Genomic DNA, 25283 nt, shown 5'->3' on the forward strand with positions numbered 1-25283 from the left:
GGAGGAAAATCCCTGGATTTCCTTATATTCCACTGTGTTGCACTGTGGCAGAGAAAGCTAGTAAATGGACAACATATATAGTAGCAATTAAAACACTAATTTTAATTACTTAGAATTTAAAACAAAACCAACAAGGGCCCCCCCCCCCCCCCAAAAAAAAACAACAACCCAAACCAAAAAAGACAAAAAAAACCCCAAACCAAAAAAAGACACACACACACACACCCCAACCTTGAAAACCTTCATTACAACCCTGTGCCAAAAGCTGTGCAGTAGGTGGGGCTGACTCTGACCCCCCCAGCCCAGGCGGTGCTGGGAGCAGTTGGGAGCCAGCAGGTGTTTCACAGACCATCCTCATGGGGACTGCCGTTGTCCGTGGGTTAAATAAAGGTTGGGTAACACTGGTGTTGAGGGTTCTTTAAATGCCTGTGGGGATTATGTTTTAAAATCGAGTAAGGTACTTCCCTATCTCCCCAACATGGAAGCAGTCTTATTTATTGTTTCATTTTCAGCTTTCTGGGAAACGCTTTGCAGTCAAATTTTTTGCAGGAAGTGCATAAAATCATAGTTCCTTTTAAACAGCTACAAAATGCAAAGTGCCATGGTGAAGTCTGCTAAAATTAATATAGTGAAGGCAATAGGTAAGCTAACGTTTTATATTGGTGTCATGGTTTAACCCCAGCCGGCAGCTAAGCACCACACAGCTGCCTACTCACTCCTCCCCACCCAGTGGGATGGGGGAGAAAATCGGGAAAAGAAGTAGGACTCGTGGGTTGAGGTAAGAACGGTTTAATAGAACAGAAAAGAAGAAACTAATAATGATAACACTAATAAAATGAGAACAGCAATAATAAAAGGATTGGAATGTACAAATGATGCACAGTGCAATTGCTCACCACCTGCTGACGGATGCCCAGTTAGTCCTCAAGCAGCAATTACCCCCAGGCCAACTCCCCCCAGTTTATGTACTGGGCATGATGTCACATTGTATGGAATACCCGTTGGCCAGTTTGGGTCAGGTCCTGGCTGTGTCCCCTCCCAACTTCTTGTGCCCCTCCAGCTTTCTCGCTGGCTGGGCATGAGAAGCTGAAAAATCCTTGACTTGAGACTAAACACTACTGAGCAACAACTGAAAACATCAGTGTTATCAACATTCTTCACATACTGAACTCAAAACATAGCACTGTACCAGCTGCTAGGAAGACAGTTAACTCTATCCCAGCTGAAACCAGGACAATTGGCATAATAGTATAATTATTATGTAAGTTGTGTCCCATGAACACCTTGGATTGCATGCTCATAAACACACATTTCATTTCTCATTGTTTTAAATCTCTGTTTATGTCAGAGTTATAAAAAGGGGCTTGATAATTGATATAAAAAACTTTATTTAATTTTGATTCCTGAACAAATATTCTTTCAAAATAAATAATATTGTGGGAGAGAGAAGAAGAGAAACAAGAGTCAAAATATGTTTTGCAAAGTTAGTGTCCAAGCAAAGCCTACAGGACATACCAACAGGCATCCTGCTGCTTCTGCCTTATGTGTATGGAGGAATAGTTAAGAAAAACCAGTGTGTTTATCTCTCAAAATTTGGCGCAAAGTTACTTTTTCAGTTTTTGGGGCTGCTAATAATTCAGAGAGACAGTTATAAACTTATTGTTAATATCTGTAGAGGTTTCAAAACAGATGATGTAAGTGTGTGTATGTTTAGTCAAATAATTTTTGACATGTCTACCATTAAGTATTCACCAGCAACCATTGTTCTTGTAGGTTTTCAAGAGCATTTATCAGCATCTGTCAACAAGTAGTAAATGAGAGCAAATGTATGGGAATTACATGTCTGTGGTGTAGAGAACAGATCAAGAGTGGCTCCCAGCTGGACACATTTTCCGTGCTGTAAAGGTGGTGCAGGGCTGGCTGCAGCCCAGCACGGCACATCAGTCCCTTCTGTTGACTGCTCAGAGGTCGGCTGATGTTGGTCTTTCTTCTGGTTTTCTTATTGGACTGAAAAATTGTGAGTTTTCTTTGGAAATTAAGTTCCCCATGTTTCTTTTGAACAGATAGCAAGCTGTATACCTTGCTTCATTATTAGCAAATCACAATGTTAACTTCTATAGCACTGTGTGTGTGCATAGAACTCCTTTTTTTTTAATCACCCAAATTTCTGTTGTTTCGATGTCTGCTTAAAAAGTAGAAAATGCCTTGCCTTAATTTCTCATGTCCATTTAGTATCTGTGATATGGCAGCGGTATGGTCAGGTGGCATCTACGAGCTCTAATAGCTTTTGGAAGGTTTGTTTGCTCATATTTTACCTAACCACAGCAGCTTGGGTTATGCCTAGGTGTTGCACTGTGAGCTCTCAGGTGACAGTCACTGGGAAGGGTAATTAAAGGATGATGCCAGCAGTTCATTGGCATACAAATTCCACAGGGCAAGAGACAAGGAGAATCTGCAGGTGACCAGCTCTCAGATGGGCTCAAGTTTATTACTGTAACGGCATCACAGGCACTATAATGAATGAAACAGCATTGTGTGCTTCAGGGAGTCTCATACATGAAGGAGTCCTGCACCCCCTGTGCTGGCACTCAAGGCAGGACCTAGGAATGAAAAACCCTGTGGGAAGTAACACAAAGAGGTGCTGAGCACCCTACTGCTATCCCATTGTAGGGTCCTTTTATCCCAAATACTGGAACAACCATAAAGGCAGAGACTGTCTTTGACCAGTGGGACTGGAGGGCTCAGTACCCAGTAGGACCAGGTCCCATGACAGAAGATGATGGATTTTGAGGTCAGCACCCCAATTCTTATGTAATTGTGATGGGAGTGACCTTGAGTTACTAACAGATTTGGCTGGAAAAGAAGCATTTGGCAGGAGTGTGTAGTACCTTAGGAAATCAATCACAGGAAAAATACCTGCTGAAAAATTTAACCTCTCTCTATTGACTGAAGTCTGGAGGAAAAAAAAAGTGTCAGTACTTCTAGTTTTCTTTCACAAAAAGCCAGCAATATTCTGCAAAGTTAAGTGATTTCTAGAGGAAATGGAGTATTCAATGACAAAATCCAATATTCTGTTAAAAAAAAAAAAAAAAGTCTGGAGATATTTTGGCTCTTCCAAGTCCTGAGCGTGATAAATAGAGATGATCATACAACTAATTTTAGCTGTATAGTAGGTAAAAATGGCTTGAGGGGTGGTCTGGCTGCAGCTGTGGGTTTCAGAAGAGGTGATAGCCTTGATTTCCCATAGAGACTTTGAGGAGTATAATGTTGACATTGAGGTGAAGCTATGTACAACAGCTTGCTCTGTCAGTGTTTGTTTTGAATCAAGGATGGTATTAATTCAGGGACTAGAGCTAGTTGAAAGAGGTAGGAAATGTATTAAAACATTCTCAAACTTTTTTACCTTGGGCATCTGTGCAGTTTCTTTTTTCTTCAAAAATGTTTTAGTAATGCTACAAGTTGGTCAAAACCTAGTGAAGCAATGTAGAGCTGTTTTGTGAAAAAAGCTTGTAAGCTTTTTCCATCTCAATGTGCCCAGTAAGTTTGATCAGCTTGTATAACTTTAGGAGTTTTGTTTGCATGCTGTTGTTCCAAAGGATTGAGCCAAATATAATTTATAAATTTTTCTTTTCTCCTGAAGAATCTGCACTGCCTACACGGTGAGAGATTGCAGACAGCTCAATTATTTGCAGTGCCTTAACTCGCTCATACAGTCTCATCATTTATCCAGAGACTCCTTCATTTGCTTTATTTAATTTCTCAGCCGACAAATTCCATCTCCCAGGATACTCAATGTTTTCAGTCTTAATTGGTTACCAATGGGCTCTTCCATCAGCTGATACTGGCTTGAAGACATGATGCTAATTCTTTCTTAGTGTATTCTGGGATTTGTGCAAGAGAGATTTTGCTTTCCTCTGAAGTCTCCTTGTTTTTTATATTGAAATATTGCCTAAAATATCAACTTCCTAAAGGCTATTGAGAGCAAACCTCATTCAGATTTGAGTACTTAGTTTCCTTCACCTTCTTCTAAATTTAGGAGGCAAAGTTGTTGGTTTTTTTTTTTTTTTGAGTCCTCTGGAAGTTTTCCCAAGTTTTCCTTTGAAATGTTCTTGTGTTTTTTTTAAGTGAGAAGACAAGATGTTGCAATACTTAAATACAGTACTTATGTTTGCAGTGCAATGACAGACAGTCCCTGTGAGAAGGGTTGGAAAAGCCCCCAGATGTGGGCACTCGTGAGCTCCTGGTGAAAATCAACGGGAAGTGCCTGTGATTCCTCTTTGTGCTTTTCAAAAAGTCCTCCTCTCTCGGTCAGTAGGCTGCATTCAGGGAGATGGGCCGGGGTGACTCCGACTCGGGTGACAGTCTGATTGTATGGGTTTGTGCTGGAGCGCTTTGTCATGCAGGGGCTATCACAGTGCCGGGTCCCTCTTGCTGAACTCCTTCCCTGGCTCTACTGGGAATGATGGGAGAGGCCGAGCAAGGGCCAAAGCTTGCCTGGATCCAGCTTTGCTCTTACACTGGTGGGAGTAGCAGAGTAGTCCTTTGAGGCTGGTGAATAGAAACCGTACGAAGTCAGCAAGGTAGTCCTGTCTTTGTGGGGAAAACTAGCAATTTAACTTTTACGTAGTCATTAAACCTGAGCTCCCACAGGCTACACGAGTTTTACCGATTTTTTTTTTTTTTTTTTTTTCCTTCCAGGTAGTGCAGCTGTTCAGGTAAATCTGGTTGAGTGTCTGGCTTGCCCTGGTCTGTGCAACTAAGTTGGGAGGAGAGGTGTCTGGTTTTCTGCCCTCCCTTGGGCAGGTTTCCTGGGCTATACACATGTGTGTATGTGTACTACCTGTACAGAAGGATCTGAGTGCTAACTGCAGTTCCTTTATATTCAGTTTTGAATGTAAAATAATAATAACGATAATAATTCCCAGTGCAAATTTACAGCAGTGAAACTTGGGAGGAGGATCAGGCCCACATGCAAAGCTGTTAAGTACTTCAATGTTACTTGTATCAACAAAACAAATCTCTTTTTGGAAGAGGAGGTGGGGGAATAAGAAGAGATTTTTGTAGTTGTATTTGCAGTTTCCTCTTCCCCTCCTTTCACTTTAGAAATTCTTTATTCTTTCATGCACAGTTGAGAATTAGCCATTTATTCTTAGTGCTGGTGATGCAGTCTTTGATATTTAAAATGGAATGTGTTCCTTTTTGATGCTCTGTGGTTTTGAATGAAGTACATGTTAGCAGATTAATGGTGCAGAACAGTTAGACACTGGCCGGCTTTTTTTCCTTTCCATATTATTTCATCATTTAAAGAAAAAAATTAAATATATTTTAAAAAAGAAGAGCCTGTGAATTGTCTATTGTTTGTGCGGTGAAATTGTTTTCACAGCGTTGTCATTCTCTTCCAAGTTGAAATCGTTGAATAGCTATGAGCTGTCGCATTTTTTGTAAGTTATAACTGCATCAAGCTGTGCTGACAAAATGTCCCTGCATAACTGTTAATATGCATTGTCATTTTAAGCATGAAACAGTTTAGCTAATGATTTATCTCTTATAATGCAGCACTTGGGGCAGCTGTATGATTTGTCTCTTTAGCAAGTCAAGTAATTTCTTTAACAAAATGTTAAGCACAGATGGGCCATAGGCTGTCAGTTAACCATTATTGTGCATGCATCTGCTTGCCTTCAATGCACTGTTTTATGTATTCAGCCACTTACTTAGGCACAGCTCTCTGAAAAGCGGAACCTACTCTGATTGGCAAATAAAATGTTCATTTGTCTCTTCTTCCTATTGTTTTGTTTTGGTAACACATGTCAGCAGCTCAATTACCCAGTTCATTAACAGCTCCCAATGGACATGATGGCCAACCCATGATAAGGAGGGCGATTGTGGCACATATGGTCAATAATAGCCTGTCTCTTGGTAATTGTAAATAAAAGTCACTGTTGGCCATTTCCTTTTACTGCAGCTACTGTTTTCCTTTTCACTTTGCTGTACAAAGCAAATTTCTCTATGTGAATCAGCCCAAACAAAATTAAAATACCATCCACTTCTCTCAAGATCACTTTTATCACTGTTGTGGTGGTTCTCTTTCTGTGCTGATTTTCCAGCTTAGAGCTCACAGGAGATAGGGTTGCTCTTTTCCAATTCCAGTAACCTATTAATTACTCTTATTAATCAGTTTACTTAAGCAGCAATATATTTTCTCTCCATTTCTCTCATTCTCTCATGGCAGACTTTTCTAAAGTGCCTGTGGAGTTTAAAAAAAGCCATTTACAATGTTTTTGTAAGTATGCCCTTTGCAAATAGCAGCGGTTTTCAAAGGAGTAATTGAAGTGTGACTTAATCCTTGTTAGATGAGCGATATTCATGTCTGGAACAGAGGCTTGCTTTTGCGTTTCCTTTCTTGTTTTTTGATATATCATAGTCAAAATGCCAGTAGAAAGGGTTAAAAGCAATTTTACTACTTGTGAGTATTTCACATTGTGCTAGGTATTCTGTTGCTTTCTAGCAAGACTGAGAATTTTCTTACATATTGCTGATCCTGAATTTTCACTTCTAACAGGGAAAATAGGATCACATAGCAGCATTAGCATGTTTTTTCTTAACCCCACTGAGAAATCTTTTGCAGCTTCTTGTTTTGTTGTTTATGTTTCTTGAAACTTGCTTTTCCTTTTCCTCTCAAAGAGGAGTCCAACTGCTAACAAATTTTGGGCTGTGACCTAACAGGGTGAAACTCGGGGTGCCTGAATCTCCCCTCTGTCCCCTTCCCCTGTTGATGGTGAAGCACAGAAAGTGAGCAGCAAATTGGATAAAATTACAGCTCTGAGTCCTGGTAAACTTGCCAAAACTGCTTTGGTGGAAACACCACAACCTAAAACTTAGGGGTGCTCTTCTAATTTTTGGAGCGTGCTTTATCTTGGATAAAGACGGCGTTCAGTTGTGGCATCTAGAACCGCTCACAGGTGGCTGAGAGGTGACTCCAGACCCCCGAGCTCGTTCCCCGCTGCCTGCCGTATTCATAACTAATCTGTAGTCTCCACCCAGGGCTGCGGGCACTCAGGGAGTTGTTGAGTGTCAGAGTTTATTTGTCCTGTTTTGATTAGCACAGACCTGGCAGGGCGTATTTTCTTTTTAAAGGCTCCTTGCTGTGACAGTGAGGTTTCAGGGGGAGGAGGAGAGGGGAGCCTGGTGTCACATTTCCCCCGGCAGACACAGCAAGGGCCGATGATGCGCTGGGAGGGAGGTAGCCGCTCGCTGGGCTCCAGAGTCTTCGCTGTATGTTGTAGCCATGTAGAAGCCTGCCCCAAACGGACTGCTCAGAGGGGAAGGGGCCTGTTAGCAGGAAATAAAGGTGCTGTTTTACTTTACTGTGGATTTTATTTTGAGGAAAGAAAGGACCCCTGATGCATTTCTTGTCCGTCGACTGTTAAAACGCCAGCTGCTGAAAGCCTACCCCAACATAAACAAGGATCCAGGGAGGAATGTGCTGCCGGCCACCTACCGCTGCTCCCAGCCCTCGCAGCAAGCCAGCGCCAGAGGTTTATTTAGCGAGTGCCTGGGGTGACTCTGAGGGCCCGCATCCTGGGATGGTTTTCCCCCTCCCTCCCTCCCTTCCTCCCTTTCCTGGTTAATTCGTCCGCAACGTGGCGGAGGGTTGCGTTTGGGCCCCCTTACCTCTGGCGGGGAGAGGCAGTCTTGGAGGGACGCTTCCAGGTGCTGAGGGCTGGGGAGGGGGTAGCTTGGATTAACCCCTGCTGTGCATCCCCTTCACCCTGGCTGCCCTCCCCGGCCCCCCCGGCCCACCGCCCCCCTGGCGTCCGCGGCAGCCTCCTTTGTGCCTCCCGCATCCTGCCAGGCAGGTGTCAGAGCCCTGAATGCGGGCAAAGGCCCTGCTGATGGATACCACAGATGGAGCGTGGAAATCGGCCGAATAGGCCTCAGCCACAGGCCATTTCTTAGGACCCAACAAAAGCCTCCAAATAAGTCAACAAAAATCCCAAAGATCACAAAGAGAAAGTGTCATTTGTCATTTACTGTGGGTTTGTGTGGGGGTAGCAGCCCTGCTGCACTCCTCCTCGCCTGCACCCGAGTAAACACGAGAGAGGTCACTAGCATCTCTTTGGGTGTGAAAGGCTGCCGGGGATCAGACAGCCGTACCCGCTGCCTCCCGGTGCCGAACGCCCGCGTTAGCCCCAAAGCTGGGGATGCCGCGGCCTTAGGTCATAGAGATGGGGCACGAGGGGGAGAGCCTGTGAGATTAATCTTGCATAAGTAAAAAAAAAAGAGAAGATCTGGGGAGGGTAGCTCGCGAATACACCACCGCCAGAACCTTTCCTGGCTGCTGGTGTATTGGTTTTTCTGGTCTTGTTTTAGCGAGATTTGTGGCTAGACAGAATTTACCTAGGGCAGACCCTAGGCTGTTACGCTTAGAGGAAGAGGCTGTGTAATATTTTATTGAAAAATTTCACAGTGACTGAAGGATTGCCAGAGAAGCTGTGCCTTTGCAGGTCGCAGAAAGATAACCTCTCTGCCTGTGTTTGTCAGGTGTGCTGTGCTGCAGCTGTAATGTATGGGTTTTAAATGGTTGTCATGTTTTTGTTATTTAATTATTCAAGTGAAATGTCATGCTGAGAGGAAGAACAACCCACAGAATGACCTCTTGTGCGTTATTTGGTTGTTCAATCTTTGCCCTGACGTGTCTATTTATGGTGTTTGGAAAAGGGATCGATGCAGAGCTCCAGGTGACCAAATGCCTATGACATGGGGCAGAGGTTTTTTGCATATTGTGGTGATAACCGGCGTGCAGCATTTCTTCGGCCCACCAGACAGGTCACGAGGGGTTAAGGGACAAATAATCGCTCTTTAATTCTGTAATTTCTTCTTTAATTAAACTTCATGGCTCAGCTACTGGTAGTGCTTTTGGCTGCCTGTCCCATTTTGAGCTGTGCAGTAAGGGGGGTACTGTGATCCTGAGGGGTCTGGCTGGGGATCTCCCAGGGCAGTGGTGAGTCTCCTCCTTTCTTCTATTTATAGCTGCAGGGTTGGAGTATTAGGATCATTAGCACAACTGTAAAGGTTAGCGATATGTGAGTTGTGTGTCTGTGGAGGTGATGGAGATAGAAATATCCCAGCTAAAACATGACCACCTTTGCCTGTGCTGTATAGTAGTTTTTTAAATTATGGAAGTTGGTGGATCTATTAGTGAGATACTGCTTAGCAAAAGGGCAATATGCTATAGCTATTAAGCATATATATAAAATAAATACCGCTTTTTTAAAGGCTGAAGCGTGTCCAATTTATGTGCTTAGTCAATACTCTGATTGGCTTCTCACCTATATAAAAGTCTAATAATAGTATTTTAATAGAAAAAATAAGACTAAAAACTTCCTTGAAACTAATAGTATTTAGCAAGACATTGTGAGAAATAAAAATAGCTACACGTCCGTACTACAAACTGCACTATCATTTGAGATTACATTTGTCTGATTTTAACATTGCAGACCAGGTAAGACAAAGGAACAAAATGTTTTCAATAAAGCTGCATGTAGCAGCCAGGCCTGGCGAAGGGCAACACCAATGAAATCAGATAGATATGAAAGCCATTTTATTTGCTATATATGTTCTCTCTACTTTAATTTTATTATGTTCTTTCTAAATGTTTGCACTTGATTAGATGTATTGTCCTGGACTCTCAGATACTTCTGTTTTTTCTGACTGCTTTACCTTTGTGCCTTTCATATACTGCTTAATGAAATGTACACCTGAATTGAAAATGAAATTAAGTCAGCGTTTCAGTTCTGCATTCTCATTGCTGCATGAATGCAAGGTGCGGGAAAACATCATAAGATTTTGCAAAGTCTTTATAAAACATTTGTAGGAAGATCATTATTGCTCTCCTGATACTTCCCACCCAGTTGGTGAGGGAATTCACTTTAGAAATTTAGCAATAAATACCCACTTTAAATTGCACAGTTTAAGCTGGCTTTTTATAGGCATATGTTAGATGTCTGAAGCAGTTCCATCCATACATGAACGAGTTCCTGAGATCTGGGGATTTGACTTTTAAAAAACAAAAACAAAACCCCCAACTTATCGTACACAAACAAAGGCAACTTTTGTTAGAGAAATTGTCTCCAAAAGGGACCTTCCTGAGCTGTTTCAGATCTTACTACACCAGGTATGGTCAGAGTGCAGTGCTAGCCAATATGACCCTGTTAGCATGGCTAGTGTGCTCTCTAGTCCAGCTTGTCAGCGATAGCTGTTCTGCTTAAGGTGGGTGATTTGTATCTGAGGCTAACATAGGAAACTATATTTTAAATAACCTATGTTTCTTTTTATTTTGAAGAGCAGCATGAAGCCATCCTGGAGGGTTGTAACTTGGCAGTTGCTGAGGAAGGCAGGTGTCAATTGGAACCCCGAGTGAGAAGATTTGGGATTTGTCACTAATTCAGACAATGTGTTATGTTTGTTTTGGGATACCCTAGACTGCCTGTTTAAAAAAGAATGAACTTGAACTGTTTGGGATAGGATGTTTGTGCTGATTCCGCTTTGTTTTTGAGGACAATATTCCCAAGAATGAGAACAGCTTAATCTAGTCTTACTTGGAGCAAAACTTCCATGCAAGTAAGAGACTCTTAGAGTTGGATGTATTCACAGTACATTGATGCTGAGCTCTATGGGAGTTTCTTCTGATGTCCTGTATATGCTGGGTCCAAGATATTGATGGTGTCTGGACAACAAAGATAGCTTTCATATAAGAGCCTCTGGTCTAGCAGTAATTGTTCCTTTTTTGGTATGCAGAAATTTATAAACACTTCAGTTGAAAAGCACTTTGTCTTTCTAAGTCTAAGTCTTTCTAACACTAAGTAAACAGATTAGGTGTATATATTAGTTCAAACAGCTTGAGTGAAATTGGTAATGTAAGATAGTTAGAAATGAACATGGGGGGGATTTAGCTGGAGCTTGAGAAACAGTGATTTCTTTTTGGCTTTGTGTTCTCAGTTACTTCCAAATAAATCACGTTAAGAAGATTATTTTGAATCAATGTATATATCAATAATTCATTTGGCATTATTGAAGTAGTAGAAGCAATGCTTGTATTTCAGCTGAACAAGCAGTTTCAGCATCACTGGGGAGTGTCTGCCCTCTTTAGGTGGTTTCCCTTGAAGACTCAGGCAAGAAGGAATGCTTGTCGCCTGGAACAGCAGCTGATGCAAGTGAAGTCTGTCTTTAGAAGTCTACTCTTTTGGTTCATTACTCTTTGTTGGAGAAAAAGAACGTGGTTGGGTACTGGAAGAGGCTTTGCTGCCTTCACAGCTATAGCTATGGGTTCAGCTGCAGCTGGGCTGTGGCTGGAGTTCACTTGATTGTCAGGGAGCACAGGGGAAAACGAGCAATGATGCCAGGAGCTGGCTGTGGGTGTGTGATCTTGCTCTCTTCATGTCCATGAAACACAGAAAGAGTTTTGGTTCTGATTTGTCTTTAAGCTGCTGATTGCAAGAGTTGGTAGCCTCTTCCTGGGTCATGGACACGCTGTATGTGGTCTGTTTCTTGCCGACTTTCCTTAAATAGTTGACTTGGGGTGTGGTGTGAGGGGCCTTTGGTCCAGCACAGCCTGGCTGTTTTGCAGTCATGTCCTGGACTGTTGGCTGGAGGCTGAGCATCAGCACATCTGTGTGTAACTGTGCTCTGTGCTGGAAAACCTCCCAAGGTTAGGAGGAATAACAATGAAACTTTAGGCAAAGGAAGTATGCGGTCTGTGTATTTCAGCTCTGGTCATCGCATAGGTGGAATCTCCTTGCTTTAGTAACTGGAAGACTCAAGTCAAACTATTGCTCTGAGCTATTCTTACAGGACTTCTCTGTGCAAAGTGTGTCTCAATTTTTTTGTTGTTGTTGTAATACTAACACTTGTCAGGCCTGTCCTAAGGTTATGTTAGGTGGTCCTAAGACAGGCAAGTAAGTTGCAAACAAGTGGTAATGCTTAAATGTGCTGAAGTATACTAACACAAAAGTGTAAAATACTGTTGAGAGTGTAGGACAAATAATACACATGATGTAAAGTAAATATTTGATCGTGTATGAGAATTAATTTCAATAGCACGCTCCATGCCTTTGTAGTCACTTCCATAACCATTTCAGCAATAAGGTTTTAGTGATGGGTCTCTAGGGAAGGTCTCATGGATGTGTGTCTATAGAGTCGGAATGTTTAAGTTACAATGTGCACACTGGTGTGATAAATATTTGTATCTGTTCGCTAGCACAGTGAAAGGAATAAGGCTGTATTGCTTGTCTGATTGCTTGGGACTAAGCAGTACTGCTCAAGTTTTTGAAACACAAACTGCTGGAGGAGTTAAAACAAAGAAATCAAATAATTAATTTACTCAAAAAGATTTCTTCAGGTCCTTAGATGTTCTTGGGTCAGGAAAAGATGCTAAACTCATAGTTGAACTTTTGACAATTCTTTATTTGTTTAAGCACATTTGCACAACGTAACATTTAACTCTGATTTGTTTCTTGCTCTTTTTGAAATTTGCCAACTCAGTTCTGAGTCACAGGGAAAAAGCAGCTTTTCCATAGAAGAGGATATCATCGATTGATCCAATATTTTGCCCCCCCCCCAATAAAGCTAATTTTCATCTTTCATTTTCTTCTTTTTTGAGCATCAGCACCCCAGTCTGATGAAGGCTCTGACATCGATTCTGAACCAGATTTACCTTTAAAAAGAAAGCAGCGTCGCAGCAGGACAACCTTCACAGCAGAGCAACTGGAAGAGCTGGAAAGAGCTTTTGAGAGGACACACTACCCTGATATTTATACTAGGGAAGAACTTGCGCAAAGAGCCAAACTCACAGAGGCTCGCGTCCAGGTATGTATTTAAAAGCTGCCTAACAAAAGGAATTTCCTTTTCTGTTAGCATGTTGGTCCATTTGTATTCTTACGTGATCCTACTCTGGAGTAGAAGGAAAATGTGAAGCTATGTTTCTTACAGCCTTGGGGGTTTTGCATCTGTACATGGACACTGGTTTTCCAACTGTTTAAGACAACTGCTTGGGAAAAACCTTTGTGTTTTCCCCAGTAATTGTTCCATACCTACCATGAACATAATACTGAGCCTTTGGAGAAGAAGGTCTATTATCCCAGTTTGTTTGGTTTATGCATTTGACAGCACTCTGCATATAATCAGGTCAGGAGTTGTGCCAGTTTATAGTTATTTAACTGTTTTGTTGTTTGGGTCTTTCAGGCATTAACAGAGGAGAGAAAAACATTTTTAAAAGGACAATGTGTCTAGAGAGCCATGCAAATGAGCAAGGTTACTGGTGCAGTATCTACAGTTTGCTTTTAGGTTAGCTTTTGAAGTTGACTTATTTTAAATCTTGTAATATCTCTTTTATCCCCACTGTCAGTTTAATTCAAAAGAAAATAAACCATCAAGTAACTGTTAGGTCTTCACAACTTCATGTAGATCTGGATTGTCTAAAACAAGTCAATGTACTGGAGCAGTAAACCATGGAGTTGACTAAAATTAAAAAAAAAAAGCATGAACCTGGATTTTCAGGTGTCCAAAAATGGGCAAACAGCAGCCAAATAATTCTGGATTAAACTGCACACTGGAGTTCAGGTTCAGACTGGGACTTACTCTCTTTCTCAGCAAAGAATCATGTCTTGTGAAACGTTTAATACTGCAGGCAGAATCCTCTGCTACTCTTTTACTACTTGACATCTAAGAGACATTTGGAAAAGCACACCCAGTTTAAATCAGTCTGAGTTGCAAGTGTTCATGGGTGACAAGCAAAACATTGTAGCTTGTGATCTAACCCAGGAAGAGAAATGAGTGGTAACTTGTGATCTAGCCAACAATAGAAGTGAATTTGGTTGCTTTGGCGAAACCCTGTTTTTATGTTTTGACCTTTGAAGCTCAGCCTGAGGCATTTAGGCTCTGCAAACTGGAATGAGTAATACAAAATATCCCTCTGACTTTTTAAGACAAGTATGCCTATTGCAGCATGGCTGTATTATTGAGTGTCTGTCTTGAAATGTCCAGACTTTTTCAGTTTTACCTGCTAAATATTTTTGCAGAAGACTTCACACCACATTTCTTGTAAGTGTTTGTTATGACTGAGAGAAAATCTGATGTATGGATGAACTTGTCTGGAAGGCAAACTTAATGGTGCATGATTCTTTTCTTAACATGTTTACTAAGTGAAATGCTTGCAGAATAGCTTCATATATAGACTTGAGGCAGGTAAGACCAAATCAAGCCCTGGGAATCCTCCATGCACAAACATAATGAAGATAACTTCCTACACAAGTTCTGTTAGCAAGATGAATGGGATCTAGGATATGATGTTTTAGGCTATGTTAGCTTCAGTGGAAAAATACGATAAAATGAAAAAGACCTTGTTCATGTTTTTCTAAATCAATGACCCACAGCTAGAGGAAAAGCAGAACTCTCATTAACATAACAGCTGTCTTAATGTGGCTTTAACCCTGTGACTTTTTACATTCCTTATGGCTTCCTTGGTTCCCTTGAGACGCATCCTGTCTCACACCACTCCTATGATCTACAGCCTCACGAATTCCCCGGTACCTCTGACATGGATGTTTTACCTAACCCAGCATGGAAGAAAGTTCCTAGTCAATCAATGATTCAAATACCAGAACAAAACCTTTCTGGATTAAAGATGAGCTGGGGTTGAAGTAACCAGCCTGTGGGCAGTTTCCTACTGCACTCCATCTGTCTGGTACCCTTGAAGGCTGGCAGAGTGATTTAGCAGTGGATTAAGGGATACAGGATTTGCCTTATCAGCATTCAGCACTTCTCCATAGCCCCTTAAAATGGCCACCTATGATGGGCATGAAATAAAAGACAACCTGTGAAAAGAAAATAACCCTAAGAGACTTGAGGCTGAGACGGCTGGATAGCCATACTGATGTAGCATTCAAGCTTTCTTAGTCACACTTCATTTTTGGTAACAGTATGACAGAGATCAGAGATACCAAATTTTATATGGATATATACACAAAGATCTCTTTGACTGCTTTCTAATCAAACATCATCTAAAAGAGCTGACTCTTTGCAGCCTGAGTCCATCTGAGCTCAGAAGACTTTTATTTTATTTTTTTTTTCCCTCTGGAGCAGTAAGGTCCAATTCTGTAGAGCTGTTTTACATTGTCTAGTAAGAAATCTAATTGATTGCAACTGGACCAACCTTGCTATTCCCTCAGTCCCTCCACGTAGCGCTTGCATCTCATGTTTTGTTTTTTCTACCCTGCCGCCCCCGTGCTTCCCCTTTCCTTCTATTCCCCGAGGGCGCCTCTGAAGACCCGTGAAAGGACGAGTCTTAAACCTCCAAAGCATCTATTTTCTCACTTTCCCACCATTGAAGAGTAACCAAATGCATGTTTCTAAGCTGGTTGATTGGAGGTGGGGGGGAAAAAAAGTCACCTCTAGGCTGAGATCAAACTTAGAACATTTCAGCCCTGAAGGGGAATTTTTTTGAAAGCTACAAGCAACTGAAGACAGACTTTACACTGTGAATATTATTTGTGTACTTAATCGTGGGGACAGGAAAGGCTTTTGGGGAAAGAATTGTTGCAACAAACTCCACATTGCAAGAGTCAGGAGATGTGTAACTGTAATCATTGCAAATACTTCAGCACTGGGTGTAATGAGGAGTTAAAATGCTCCCTGCAATTCTTCCTGCAGCACCTTTCCACTCAAGGACTGCTGAGTCTTTCTGTCCCTATGTTTGAGCCTAGATGTGGTGTGGAGCCAGGGCAACCTCTCCTGCTGCCTCTCCCAAAGGCACCTGGCTCTTCTCTGCACGTTAGATGAGCAGAAGGGGAAAGTTCTTTGGTCTTGTTCATTCATCAGATACAATTCAGAAACATTAAGTAGAGTCCCAAAGGATGACCCTTCATTTAAAAAAAAATAGTAGTAATGCCCTGGGAATATGTGGTTAAAGATTCACATATTGTGAGTAAAAATCACAACCATGCAGTGCTTTACTGGTCCAGTTTAAAACCTCATTAAAACCATCATTAAGTTGCAGTGCAGGCCCTTAAGGTCTGTGGCCTATTTTTACTGACTCAATCTGAAGGCGAATTCTAAAAGTGAAATTTTCCCCAGTGTAGATAAAGATCAAAGGCTCTTTCTGAGCTTCAGAGCAGTGCGGTTATGGTTTCTGTAACAAATAGCACGTAAGGAATGAAGTGGGTAGCATCTTTTCTGGCCACCTTTTGATTCCCACATCAGGCTTATTTTTAGACCTGGATGAACTGGGCGAACTTTGGCAGCAGCTTGGAGACTGTTTCAGATTGATGGTGGGAGGCGTTTGCTTCAATCTTTTGGTGAAAGATTTTTAAATAAGGTTCAGGTTTGTCCCGTGGCAGGCAGAGGGCCAGGAGCCTGCCTTGGCTGATGGGGGCTGGCCAGTCAGACAAATCTTTTTGGGCTGTGTGTTGAAGGCAGGCCTCCCAAATTATCAGAAATGTGATGTGTGAGGCTTGCATGTTGGACCATGTTGAGGATGTGCCCCCAGCTGTATGGGACTGTGCAGGACAGGAGGTCCTGCTGTGAGAAGCGGCTGGCACATGGCCTTCCTGTTTAACCCCAAAAGGCAATGGGAGAAATTGGTTTGGACTCTTTCAGTCCATGAATAATGGTGAAAAAGCAGGGGAAATCACAAAGAATTCTGAAACATGAGTATGTCCTGTCCTGAAAAGTTTCTTCTCGGCCAAATCTCAGGTTTAAATTGGTTTGCTTGAAAACTTCCAAAAGAAACATATTGTTTAACAAAAGAGCATGTCTGAAAATTCAGGCAGATCTCTTCAGGCTTCTAGGACGGGGCTGAATGTTCCCATGTCAAACTTGTAATCAGCTTGTAAGCTTTTGTGAAAAGCTTATTACAATCTCAGCAAATAAAAGAAGTCCAAGAGCTCAGGAGTCTTGAGTAACGAGAAGAAGAATGATAAAAATATTTTTTTAAGTGCTGTGCTTGCATATGGTTTTCTTTGTTTCACTGTGGTACAGGGAGGGGAAGACATGGTTTGAAGAAGATGATAGTGGGGGGGAAAGGCGAGAGGAGAAATTATGACTTTTAAGCTAGTAGCAAGGTTTGAAAGCTCTGAAGTGCAATATCTTAGTTTTAATAGTCTCTTCTCAGTAGCAACCAGTAAAAAGCATTCACTGGGAAATCATGGGGGAGGGAGGACCTGTGCCAAAAAAAGTCTTAATTTGCCCTCAGCTCCTCTGAAACAGTTTGAGCCTGTATGCTGAACTGCACAGTCCTACAGGGAGATGGGGTAAAGGAATGTAGGACAGATTCAGGAACATTTGAAACCTTCCAGCAGATCTTTACAGTTATTCCTGATGTGGTTTATGGAGAATTTCTAGTGCCTTTTCTTGAGGCTGTCCCTCTTGCATAATATATAGGATAAAGAAAGAAAATGCTGTGTGCATTCTTGTAGTAGATAACCCTGTAATTGCAGATTCCCCCCCACAGGGTAAAGGAGAAATTCTTATGGGTAAATTAGCCAACTACAAACATATGGAGGCCTAAGAAGACATTTTTACATTTAAAGGAAAAGAAGGGATGTGATTTTGATTCTTTTTTTCTGGTCCCTGCTGCCTGAGGGCTCAAATTAGTGGTGCTTTAATTTATAAATACACAGTTCAGTTTGCTTATTACTCAATGTTTTGCAGAAGTATTCAGCTGCAGTGTTTTAGAAGTATTTGTGTAGGACTGAGTCAGTCTTCTTAAAGAAACCTATGAGACTTGAGTATGTTGGATCGCACTGGGAGGTGGTTGGAAGTCCTTGTTCCCTTTGGCACAGCCTAGTAGTTATTTGGTCTGGTCTTTTTTTTTTTTTTTTTTTTTTTTTTTTTTGGTGTGTGTGGTGTGTTGCCTCCCCCCACTCCCCGCCCCATTTGTTTTTTAAAAAACCTCTGGTTTCTATCACATTGATAACTCTTTGTATCCCAGCCAGCATGACTTCCATCGCCATAAACAACAGCTCCTGGCAGAACCCAGGCGGAGAACCTGCTGCCTCGTGGTGTTCCCACTGGCGGTCAGGGCAGGTCGTTCTCAGCAGGCTGGCCGCACCACTTTGGGATGCTGTGAGGAAACAGGCCTACCCATGGTGTGTCTCTTGCACATGCAGCAGACCTTATTCCTGTGAGGCTGGGGGTGTGCAGATGTTGCAGTGAAGCTAATTTACCAACTAGTTGTTGCTAAAAAGCAATTGTTTCTACTTTTTCTTCTTCCTACTGCTGGTCTTTGGCAGTGCTTTTCCTGGAGCTCATCTGATTCGGTGGTGAGCCAGGATGGAAATTGATGCTACTGCAAAAAAAAGAAAAGGGAAGGAAAAAAAAAAATCTTTTTTCCTTTTTTCCCTGCTGTTTCGTGTTCTCTGAATGAGCTCCCAGTCAGGTCAGGCAGGCAGGCACAAGGGCTGGTGTCAGCTGTTGGTCTGGCAAGAGGGTGAAAGTGCCTGTGCAGACTGCTTTGAAGGCTTCTGAAGTAAATCTAGGTCTGGCATCAACAGGGACTGCAGGACCAGACACCGTGGGTGTCTTTAGAAGTCATGCTGCTGTGTTTTGCAAAGGTAACGGAGTCAGCTCCGTCCGTGCTGGTGCAGCCCAGCTTCATTAGCAGTTTACTTCTTCAACTTCCCCTCTTCACAAAGCAGCCCCACTGCTTCTGGTGCACCCCAAATTCATTCCCTGATGGCACACCCACCAAGGACTCTTGCTTGCAGGATGGTCAGACTTTATTTTGAACATGTGAATTTTGGGGGAAGGGAGAGGTAGTTACCATGAAAAATATCATAAGGCAAAAGGGGAAAGAACCCAATACACACACACCCCCCCCCTAAAATTAGAAGTGCTGTTAACAATGCACCAGTCTTTTGACTTTGTATGTTTTTGGAACTCATGCTTGCAATGGTCAGGACTGTGTTTAACAAAATATCCATGGGTTTTCTGCAAAATTCACATCTCAGATGTTTTGCTCTGTTGGATCAGAAATCTTTTTGCCTTAAAAGCACATAGAGCACTCTGTGTTTATGATCAGACTGTTGAAATGTCAAGGCTAATTACACTAGTGTGTTCCCAAGTGAATAAATGCATCTTTTAAAGAATAGTCTGTTGGGATAAATAAAATAAGATGTTGGCATGATCATTTGCAAACTACTTCAAGGAAAAACGATAATAAAAGGCAGGATCTACATATTAGAAAACAGAAGGGGGGAAACATTAGTTCACCTCATCCATTTTACATCGGTGCAAAATATTTTTTTAATATTGTGTTGCGGAGTGATTTCTTTTTTGATCGGTCCAGTTCCAGACACTTGAAAAATTGGAGCCTCCAATACTTACTTCCCTTAAAGGACTAGTTTCTTTTTCCCTTTTGCTCTAAATTTCACCCTCATCAGTTCTGTTTTTTGGATTGTAAATTTTGGCCAAACACTGGGGTTCGATTTTGTTTCCAAATAATCTGGGTAATTTACATTCCATCTTAGAAAGTGACATAGAAATTGGGGAGCCAGACCCTCACTAAAACGAATGTGACTTGTCTGGTGGTGGAGACATTGCTTTTGGATGCTCGGGTCCCTCAGACAAGCCATGCTCTCTCTGTCCTTGCACAGCACCAAGCACTATGCTGACCTAATTTAGAGCTCCTGCATGTTACACCAACACAAGTAGATCATATTCCTTCAGACACAGTACTGTTTGTGTAAGAAAGCTATATTTTGAGTCTCCAAAATGCAGTAGCCCTCTTATCCGCTGCTTTTGCTTCCATGGGGGAATTCAGTGTGTAGCAGTGATTTGAAGTACTATCTTGGGTTGGCCTGCCTTCCACCGAGATCTATGCTGTTGCTGGTGAAGGCAACACACAAAATACATTTGCTTGTCAGATTAAGTAGATAGATAGTTTAGAGTTGGTTTTCTGTTATGCCCACTGCAGGGTGGCACTTTCTCACAGTATGACACTGGTGATCTTTACCAGGGGCTGCGTTATACTCTGAGCATCTCTGCACCCAGGTGATGATCGCTTCCCTCTCAGAAGGAAGGGTGGGGGAGAGCAGAAGCATCCTGCGAGGACCTGCTACATTCGAAAAGGCCACTCATAAGATGAGGATTTTGTCACGCTGGTGGAAGCTGAAATTTGCTGAACATAAGAGGACGTTGTGTTTAAATCATGTTGGAAATGTACAAACAAAAGAAAATATTTCCCTAGGTGTTTACAATATGTTTCGAAGCAGACACATTGGCTTGTGGTGACTGGATTAATTTTTAAGTCTTGGCTTGATATTGGCAAAATTTTTCAAGATTTCTTTAATTAGTAGTAATAGTGCACATGGATTCTTCATGATATGTGCTGATTTAAAAAAAAATTCCTGAACTCTTGAGAATAAGTCAAGGCAGTGGAATATAGTCTAAGTGAAATACTATGATTAAATATAATAATAAAACAAATCATTTCAGTTAACATAGAAAGCATATAACTGCTACTGAATAAAGTTTGGGATCTGGCTAATTTTAATAAACATTACATAAAATGCAAATAAAATATTTAGGTTTGAGTTATTTAGTTTTAAGTGATTTTTTTTCTTGACTTTCCAAAACTGTTTTTCAACTTTTAAACTCTCCCATTTAATTTTATTTGTATTTTTTTTCTGATGTCTTACTGTTACATTACTTCTTCATTGTGTTCTGTCACAAAACAACATCCTAAATCTGCAGTTACCTGGTATAAAATGGGAGTTAAACACAGTTGCAAACCAAATCTCAGGCCATGTGAAAAGGGTGAAGCCATGACATAGTGACAGTGAATAGTAATAGTAAAAGCTATTGTGTTAAAACATCCAGAATTACAGATTCAGAGCTTCAGTGTGTTCATTTGTAAAAACCTGTGAAGAGTCAGGGCCACACTTATGGTCATTTTAAAGATAAATTATTTCTAGTATTTTTACCAAGGCTGGTCCGAAGCACATAAAAATCAAAGGGAAAGAAGTACGTGTGTAGATCGGACCCCCAGTGCTTACTGTAAAGGTGTGGGGGTGTTTTGGTTTTTTGTATGTGCCTCTACTGTTCTGTGGTGGTGAGTGCGTGGTGCGGTATTAGTGGCAATAAGACTTGCTCTGCAGTTTTGAATTTGTTCAAGGGCTTTTGATGAATTAGTTTTGGACTAGCTCTGGTGCTAGTCAGGTGCCATCTGCCTTCCTGCTGCCCAGGGAAAGTAAGAAGCCAGGGCAAGCGGCAGAAGGTGGGTGCTGCGGCTGATGGGGCGGCAGGCAAGGCAGTGGAGTGGCAGTGGCTGGAGCCGATGAGCCTGGAGCTGTGGCTGTGCCAGCAGCATGTGACATGGGTGCCAGTCAAGTAGCACCCATTTAGCATGTCCCAATGGAACTGAGGTGGTAATACACAGTGTTTCTGCACAGCCCAGGCAGGTTCCTGCACAAAGTCCCACTTAATTAAATGGGGCTCCAGGTGGCAATAGAGCTCTGTGCAAGTATGTTCATCGGGGGACTGCTGTAGAGTTTTTGATACTGTTGAGTGTGTCCCTTTCAGGGATGTTTAATACATATCTGCAGTTCTGGAAAAAATGCAAATCTATAAAATGAGCCAAAATCTATCTGTAAATAAAAGCATAAAATTTGGCATCATTGCAAATCACTCGCTACTGAATTCAAGTCTGGGATCTGACTCATTTTAATAAAGAACTAGGGCTTGAAGGCAAATGCTTATCTGTAGAGGAAACAAAATCTTGTTACCCAGTTTTCCTCAGTGAATTCCACTCATGTAGTGTAGTTCAGTTAGTGTTCCTAAAGTGTTTGAAGATCATCAGATAACCTTATTGACCTGAAGAAGGGAGAGTATCATGGAGAAAGCCAGAGTTAATGACCTGGGTAGGCTAATTACAATGTGTGTTTGCTGTTCCCTGCTCCATCTCTGACCTCCACTATCCTTCCTAAGTGCTCTTTGGCTCTTTAGCAAAGCCTCTTCCTCCCTCTTCAGTGTGTCTTGCCCATTTTTCTTTCTCTGTGGTCACTTCAAAAGATACTGCTGCAGGAGTGGGCTTTGGGAAACATAAGCAGGTGGAAGGAGTCTGCGAGGAATAAATAAGAAATATAGACTTAAATGTCAGTGAGGGAGGCAAAGGGTAAGGAGAGGTGGAAAAGGATATAGAAGTCTATAGGATGAGAAAGTAAAAAAATGTTGCTGAATCTAGACCCATCCTCAACTATTGCTCATCACAGATCTCACATCTCCAGCCCCAGTGCCTTGTCCCTGCTAGCTGCTCTCAGAAATGGTTCATGTGGAGGCAGAGGGACATTTAGTATGTACAGAAAAGAAACAAGAGAAGGATTCCTGAGGTAGAGCAGAGGCTCCATCTATCCCTCTGTCCTAAATCTTAAACCTGAGTGGGAGTGTGTAATTGAGGAGTAGACATTGTGGCCAAAGGAGGCAGCAGCTGTGTGAACTAAGCATCTCATTCTGAAAAGAGGATGAAGCCAGATCAAACTACATGGTGACAGATGGCCCACATCAGAAACCAGATGGCACAGTGAGTCCCACCACTTGTGCTATGAAATAGCAAGCAGAGGAGAAGCCCACCGCGTAGTCCAAAACGTTGTTACACTCTTACGTAAGGGCCGCTCATGGTTTGTAAATGATGTTACGCCTAGAAATCCAGTCTATGATGGCTGAATCATAAGCCAGTATGGGCTGCTTGCAGGAAGGGTGACAGATCTGAGACCTAACTTACTTTTACAAATACGTCTACATGTGGCTCATCAGCTAACATGCCTTCGTGGCTTTCAGGCCAGGCTGCCTTACAGGCTGTACAGATGTACCTTGTGAGATGCTAACACTCAATTGAGGTCTTATCTGATTGATAGTATCCACCGATGATCATTGCAGCTGCTGCAGGGTGTACAGTTATGAGTAATTGTCTGCTTGTTTACAAATGCGTGTAGCTTCCCTTATCTCAAACAACCTTTGTTTTCTGTGGTGGGCCACCTCATGGACCTGAGCACTCTAATCTAGAAGTTGGTTTACCTGCAGCAGGGCAGCATGGAGGCACGCTGGTCCAGGCATCCCTGCTGTGGCTGGTTGCCCTTCCCATTTGCAGTATGTGTAATTGCTATAATATCAATACTAACCTATGTGTTTTGCAACTCTTATTATGTCTGCATTTGTGAAGTCTTGCCTTGTCATTTCTTGGAGGTAATAAGAGCCATCCAAGACTTGGAAAACTTAAAACATGAACTGAGAATGACGTGAAGGAAAGCAGATTTATAGCTAAAATGTCCCACTAATCCAAACCCCATCTGTTTAGTACCCTGTCCTGGAAACAGATTTCAAAGTGTTTCTGAAATGTTAATCTAGTACTGAAATTCTGATCTACTGTTAATGTCAAGTTTATTAAGAGATGTTTTGTACATATGTGAGTACAGGAAAACTTACTGGGAGGGATTTGTGTGCTTTGTACACGGGGCTTGTATTTTTCAAATTAAAAGCTTCAAGTTCTGTTGATCATTAGGGCAATATAGTATCCCAATATATAAACACAAGCACCTTCCAACAGTGCATTAAGTGATGCCACTAACTTGTCAGCAAATTAAATGTAAAGACAATACCATCCAGACCAAATAGCTTTGGCTGGCACTTAGATCAAATGGAGAGATGTTTTCCCTTTCTCTTTAAATTTGGCACAATAAGGATAGTGATTAAAAGCACTAAAGCTTGACAGCATTAGTCAGCTTGTTTCTCAGGAGAGGCTGTATTTGAGAGGAAACTAGGGTTCAGGATCCCTGTGTCCTGTCTGTTGAACCACGGAAATCTGTGCCAAGGGCTCCTTTCTTGTCTAGGAGCTCTGAGCCCAGTGCGTGTTTTCTGTATCTCTCATTTCAGACACTGAATGCATTTGAAATACAATGCTATTATTTCTGATGCACCCATATTAAATGTACAAAAATAAAATGTTCCTAATTAAAACATTTGTAGGTCTGGTTTAGTAACCGTCGTGCTAGATGGAGGAAACAGGCAGGAGCCAATCAACTGATGGCTTTCAACCATCTGATCCCAGGAGGATTTCCACCCAGTGCCATGCCAACTTTGCCAACGTACCAGCTCTCTGAGCCCTCTTATCAACCCACCTCCATACCGCAAGGTACAGTAGCCAACAGGTACTTGGTTACAATAGTGTTATTGGAGCATTTCCTGTGTTGATCTGTTGTAGAAATATTTTCTTCTCTAATGTGGAAAAAGAGGTGTTGGCTAATTTAGGGTCTGTGTCAGTGAGGACCTTGCAAGCCTGCTCATTTTAAGCATGTAAAACTAGGGTTTGTTTTGCTGCAAGAAAGGGCTGGTTACATGTGAACAGTGCTAGCTAGAGAAATAATAGCCTCCTGCATGGCAGAGGTACAGCGTTGGTAAAGCGACGTACACGCTTCCCTACCCTTCTATTGCATTGGCCTCCTTTGCTGAGCGTGCCCGGCGTGGCGGGGAAGGAGGCAGCAGTTTTGTTCTGTTGTCTTTGTTGCTTTTGATGATGGTGCACCGGAAACTTCTGTAAATATGCTGAATATTGATCTGATGGTGCAAAAAACAGCTATTCAGACCATCTTGTTTCACATTAGGTAGTAGCAAGTCTCAGTATTGTAAAAATTTGTCTTAATGTTATCAGAAATTCTATGAACTTTGATGAATTGGGGGTGGGTGAGGAGGGAACAGAGCCTTAAATGTAGGCTACGTTAGATTTTACTGTTAAAGAAAAACCCTATAGGTGAAATTTTATAAAACAAGTTACTGCACTCTTCCTGTTCCCTCCTTGAGACTTGGATTCTAACTGTTGGTGGATGTTCTAATTAAGTAAATTTTTCAAAGTCCAGGGCTTCTCCCATCCATTGCTAGGTTCACTACAAACCACGGCAGAATCTCTGTGCTGTGACCGGGAGGGGAAAGCCTGTTACCAGTCTTCTAAGCAAATAAAGCTTTCCCTTTATATATGTGCATATATAAAAAAAATATTGCTGTATCAATTCTGAACAATATGTGCTCACTAAAAATTGTCTGAAAACTGCATGTGTCTGTTATGATTTTTACAGTCTATTTAAGAATTTTTTTGTAATCTTATTGGCCAGTTAAATATCTAGCAATATTAAAGATTTACCTTTCTCCTTAACTAGTACTTAGATGCAGGTCCTGATGCAATTCTGTCAAGGTGAGCTTCACATAATGAACTTATTATGGCAGAAAAAAGGAGGAAAACATAT

At 41.8% G+C, this 25283-nt stretch overlaps 1 protein-coding gene across 8 annotated transcripts in view; it reads left to right on the forward strand.

The window, feature by feature from the left end:
- PAX3 (paired box 3) overlaps positions 1 to 25283 on the forward strand; it is an 82488-nt gene that overhangs the window by 42427 nt on the left and 14778 nt on the right. For 4 of the 8 annotated variants that reach the window (XM_075031874.1, XM_075031875.1, XM_075031870.1 and 1 more), the window contains exons 5-6: positions 12659 to 12864; positions 24013 to 24178. In XM_075031874.1, the coding sequence (XP_074887975.1) occupies positions 12659 to 12864; positions 24013 to 24178 (372 nt within the window). The remainder of the gene's footprint in view (positions 1 to 12658; positions 12865 to 24012; positions 24179 to 25283) is intronic. The other 4 variants (XM_075031876.1, XM_075031877.1, XM_075031872.1 and 1 more) reach the window with 1 other exon arrangement.

The sequence above is a fragment of the Buteo buteo genome, chromosome 7, assembly GCF_964188355.1.
Source record: "Buteo buteo chromosome 7, bButBut1.hap1.1, whole genome shotgun sequence".
Taxonomy (NCBI): Eukaryota; Metazoa; Chordata; class Aves; order Accipitriformes; family Accipitridae; genus Buteo; species Buteo buteo.